General features: G+C 52.0%; 1 protein-coding gene across 1 annotated transcript; it reads left to right on the top strand.

Annotated features, from left to right (window-relative positions):
• The first annotated feature begins 6 nt into the window (after positions 1–6).
• On the top strand, positions 7–2280 carry RPL11 (ribosomal protein L11). Its single transcript, XM_018081208.2, has 5 exons — positions 7–142; positions 519–625; positions 998–1129; positions 1476–1586; positions 2205–2280. Exons 1-5 carry the CDS (start codon positions 19–21, stop codon positions 2232–2234), a joined length of 504 nt encoding a protein of 167 aa, XP_017936697.2. The 5' UTR covers positions 7–18; the 3' UTR covers positions 2235–2280.
• The last annotated feature ends 1503 nt before the right edge of the window (positions 2281–3783 follow it).

Here is a 3783-nt window from a genome sequence, read left to right as displayed (position 1 = left end):
GGTGAGAAGGAGAACCCGATGCGGGAGCTGCGGATCCGCAAACTCTGCCTCAACATCTGCGTCGGGGAGAGCGGGGACCGGCTGACCCGCGCCGCCAAAGTGCTGGAGCAGCTCACGGGCCAGACCCCCGTGTTCTCCAAAGGTGAGGGGCAGCAACAGTTTGTTCCTGGTGGTTTTCTTGGCTCTTCCTGGTTGTTTCTCTTGGTTTCCTCCCTCTCTTGGGCGTGCGGAGGGTGCAGGGGCAGCGCAGCTCCCAGGAAGGGGCTCCGGTGTGGGAAGGGCCGCTCTGATGTGGGTCCTGCTGGAGAACTGAGGGTTTTAAATAATCAGGGGCTGGCGGGTGGTTGCGTCAGGTCCATTCTGTCTCCAGACTCTGCTGCTGCTCTGCCAACATCCCCAAAGAGAGGCCGCCTTGGCTCTTTTTAATTCCCTTTAATTTTTTTGGTGGTACGGAGCTCTGAACCCCCCGGGTGGGAATTCTCTGGCTGTTCCCTGAGTGCGGTTGTTGCTGCCCACAGCCCGGTACACGGTGAGGTCCTTTGGGATCAGGAGGAACGAGAAGATCGCTGTTCACTGCACGGTGCGCGGGGCCAAGGCAGAGGAGATCCTGGAGAAGGGGTTGAAGGTGAGAATTTGGGCTGGATCTTTGGTTTGTGGAAGAACAAAACCTCCCTGTTCCTAGTGAAGAGATGTGTGTTCCAAAATGCTGCACCTGATCTGGATGCAAGTCAGTCGTGGATACAGTCTGATACAGGGAATGTTCAGTTTCTTTGGGTGCTGTTTCATCCTTATTTATGAGCTCATTTTGGGAGGGAATTTGTCTTTGCTGCTGGGATTTCTGAGCAGCCTGAGGGAGGAAAATCTCAGGGATGAAGATTTAGTAGCATGTGAGCGGGTTGGGGGTCTGGTAGCAGCTGGCAGAACACGTTACTTGTTACTCCCAGGATTTGTTACTCTCAGTCAGTAACAGAATAGTGACCAACAACCAATGTTTCAGGTGAGAGAATACGAGTTGAGGAAAAACAACTTCTCAGACACCGGGAACTTTGGCTTTGGAATCCAGGAACACATCGATCTGGGCATTAAATACGATCCCAGCATCGGTATCTACGGCCTGGACTTCTACGTGGTGAGTGTTCCCTGCTTCCGTGCAGCAGCTGGGCTCGTGGGAAAGCTCTGGAAGGATAGCTGCCTTCCCATGGAACTTGCTGCCGAGTGCTGGAAGGTAACCTTGGTTCTAATCTGAGGTTCCCAGGCCTGCTGTAAAATCCTTGATTTGTGGAGAGCCTCCCAAAAGCCTCTTCAGAAGCAAATACTGTTGCTTTGGGATGACACAGAAATAGCTGGGCTGGGTTTGGGGAGGGAAAGAGCAGCAGCACTGTGGAACTTCCAGGCTCCCCTCCTAGAGAAAGGTTTAATTTAAGAAAATCAATAAATACAGGGGGTGAAGCAGTGCTGTTGGCCTCCTCCTGCAGGTGCTGGGCAGGCCAGGCTTCAGCATTGCTGACAAGAAACGCAGGACTGGCAACATCGGGGCCAAGCACAGAATTGGGAAGGAGGAAGCCATGCGCTGGTTTCAGCAAAAGGTAAAGGCCCTCTTTATTTTCCCATCCCAAGGATTCCCAAGCAAGAGTCAGCAAAATGCTTTGTGGAAGGGCTGCAGCAAGTTGCTGGGCAGGGGAAGATCTTGATCAGTGCTTAAATCGCAGATTTTTACTGCCCCAGAGCAGTAGAAGCTGCATTTGAGCACGAGGTGCTGTTCGTGCTTTTTTATTTGTGTGTGTGGTGAACTGAAAGAGCAGCTCTTGCAGGAGAGCTGGAAGCAGTGGAAAAGGTTTTTGGAGGTGTTACAAGTACGTGGATCATGAGTGATGGGGCAGGGTTAGGATTTGTTGCTCTGACCCTGCTCCCAGCTCAGCTGCCAGGCTTGGAGTTTGGAGCAATCCAAATAAATCCTTGGGGCCATATAACGAATAATTGGATCCTGAAGGGGAGCTGCTGAAAGCTGGGTTGGAAGTCTCAGGGGTGGGGACTGCTGATAGTTTTTCAGAGGTGGAAAGGATGGATGGTCTGTCTGGAGGCTCTTTACTCTGCCTGGACCTACACGGGTCATACCCTGCACAGGGAGGGCTCCAGCCTGCTCCTGCTGAATCCCTTTCCCCTCCTCCTGCCTCACTTGGTTCTTTGTTTTTCTTTTCTCACAGTATGATGGCATCATCCTTCCTGGTAAATGAGCAGTTCCTGTTACCAAAAAAGTAAATAAAATTTTCTAACCCCTTACTTGTGTTGTGAATTTTATGGGGGGGCTCTTCCAGACCTGGGAAGCTGCTGGGAGCAAGAGACACCTGCACTCGAAAGACAGGAGCTTTTCAGCTGGACTTGGAAGTGTAAACACAGGTTAAATATTGAAATTTCACAGGAAGTAAAAAATATTTTTTCCAGTTTTTCTCTCCAGAACCCTCAGACCTGCTTCTCCCTGAGATACAGCAATGCAAGAGCATCCTTACTGCCACCAGTCCCAAGGAGAAGCAGGACCTACATTGGGTGACACTGTGTCTTCAGAAAGTTATGTCAGGATTATTTTCTTAAATATCTAACCAGACAGAGTCCTTCTCCTTCACCTGCTGGTGCCTTCAGCCCTGGGTTCAATCAGGGTGTGAGCCACAGCAAACTCCAAGCCAACCTGCAAAACTACTTGGACACTGCAGCTCTAGACACTACTTTGCTGCAGCCCCATTTTAGAAAGCGCCAAAGTCTTTCCCCATGACATTATTTCCATTATTCAGCAGTTCCTGCGCCCCACACAAATCTCTGCAGATCCTGCCAGGTGAGCCCTGGCTCCTTGTGACTCACCAAATGCTGGGGCTGCTCTTACCTGGCTCTCAGACTGGTTAGTCCAGGGTGGAAGCACTGGGATTTGCAGGTTGAGGCACAGAGACCCTCAACTTTTCCCTTGCAACATCCTCTTCACCCCCGCCCGCCCCCAGACACCTGAGTGCTCATATCACTTCTACATTCACAGCAGGCTTTTGGGGTGGTGTGGGCTCAGTGGGGGACATGGAAAGGGCTGGACTCAGGTCCAGACTCAGACCTGAGATACAGCACTGCAAGAACATCCTCACTGCCAACAATCCCAAAGGGAAACAGGAGTTATCCTGGATATCCCCAGCCAAGGGCATTGCCACAGCAACAGGGGAAGGCAGTGAACCACACGAGAAGTGGTTGAGGGTGCTTGGGAAAGACAAGGAGCTGCTGGAGAGGGTCCAGTGGAGGCCACAAAGATGATTAAAGGACTGGAGCATCTCTGTTACGGAGAGACTGGGAGAGCTGGCCCTGGTCAGTCTGGAGAAGGGAAGGCTGAGAGGATCCAACCATTTGTATGGATCCATCAATCCATACAAATACCCATCAACCCCTACAAATATCAATCCACACAAGTATCTCCAAGGAGAGTCAGAGGATGTTGCCAGACTCTTTTCAAGTGACAGGACACAGAGCAATGGACATAAACTAAAACACAAGTTCCACCTCAACATGGGGCAGAACTACTTTCTACGGAGGGTGGCAGAGCCCTGGAACAGCTGCCTAGGGAAAGCGTGGAATCTCCCTCTCTGGAGACACTCCAAACCCACCTGGACGCGTTCCTGTGTCACTGGATGATCTCCAGGGGTCCCTTCCAACCTCAATCACTGTAATTCCGTGGAAGCCCGTTACGATCCCGGCAACGCCCCCTCAGCTCCCTCAGGGCCGGGCATGGCGGCCGCGCCCCCCTCAGCTCCGCCC

Source organism: Manacus vitellinus, unplaced genomic scaffold, assembly GCF_001715985.3.
Source record: "Manacus vitellinus isolate BGI_N305 unplaced genomic scaffold, ASM171598v3 scaffold_52_pilon, whole genome shotgun sequence".
NCBI classification, from domain to species: domain Eukaryota; kingdom Metazoa; phylum Chordata; class Aves; order Passeriformes; family Pipridae; genus Manacus; species Manacus vitellinus.
The sequence above is the reverse complement of the archived record's forward strand: the minus strand, read 5'-3'. Positions and strand labels throughout refer to the sequence as shown.

Bases quoted from the DNA above. Each gene is read 5' to 3' on its own strand.
- RPL11 (XM_018081208.2), top strand. From the start codon at position 19: ATGCGGGAGCTGCGGATCCGCAAACTCTGCCTCAACATCTGCGTCGGG. The intron at 626-997 runs GTGAGAATTTGG...CCAATGTTTCAG, and splicing joins TCCTGGAGAAGGGGTTGAAG to GTGAGAGAATACGAGTTGAG. The intron at 1,587-2,204 runs GTAAAGGCCCTC...CTTTTCTCACAG, and splicing joins TGCGCTGGTTTCAGCAAAAG to TATGATGGCATCATCCTTCC.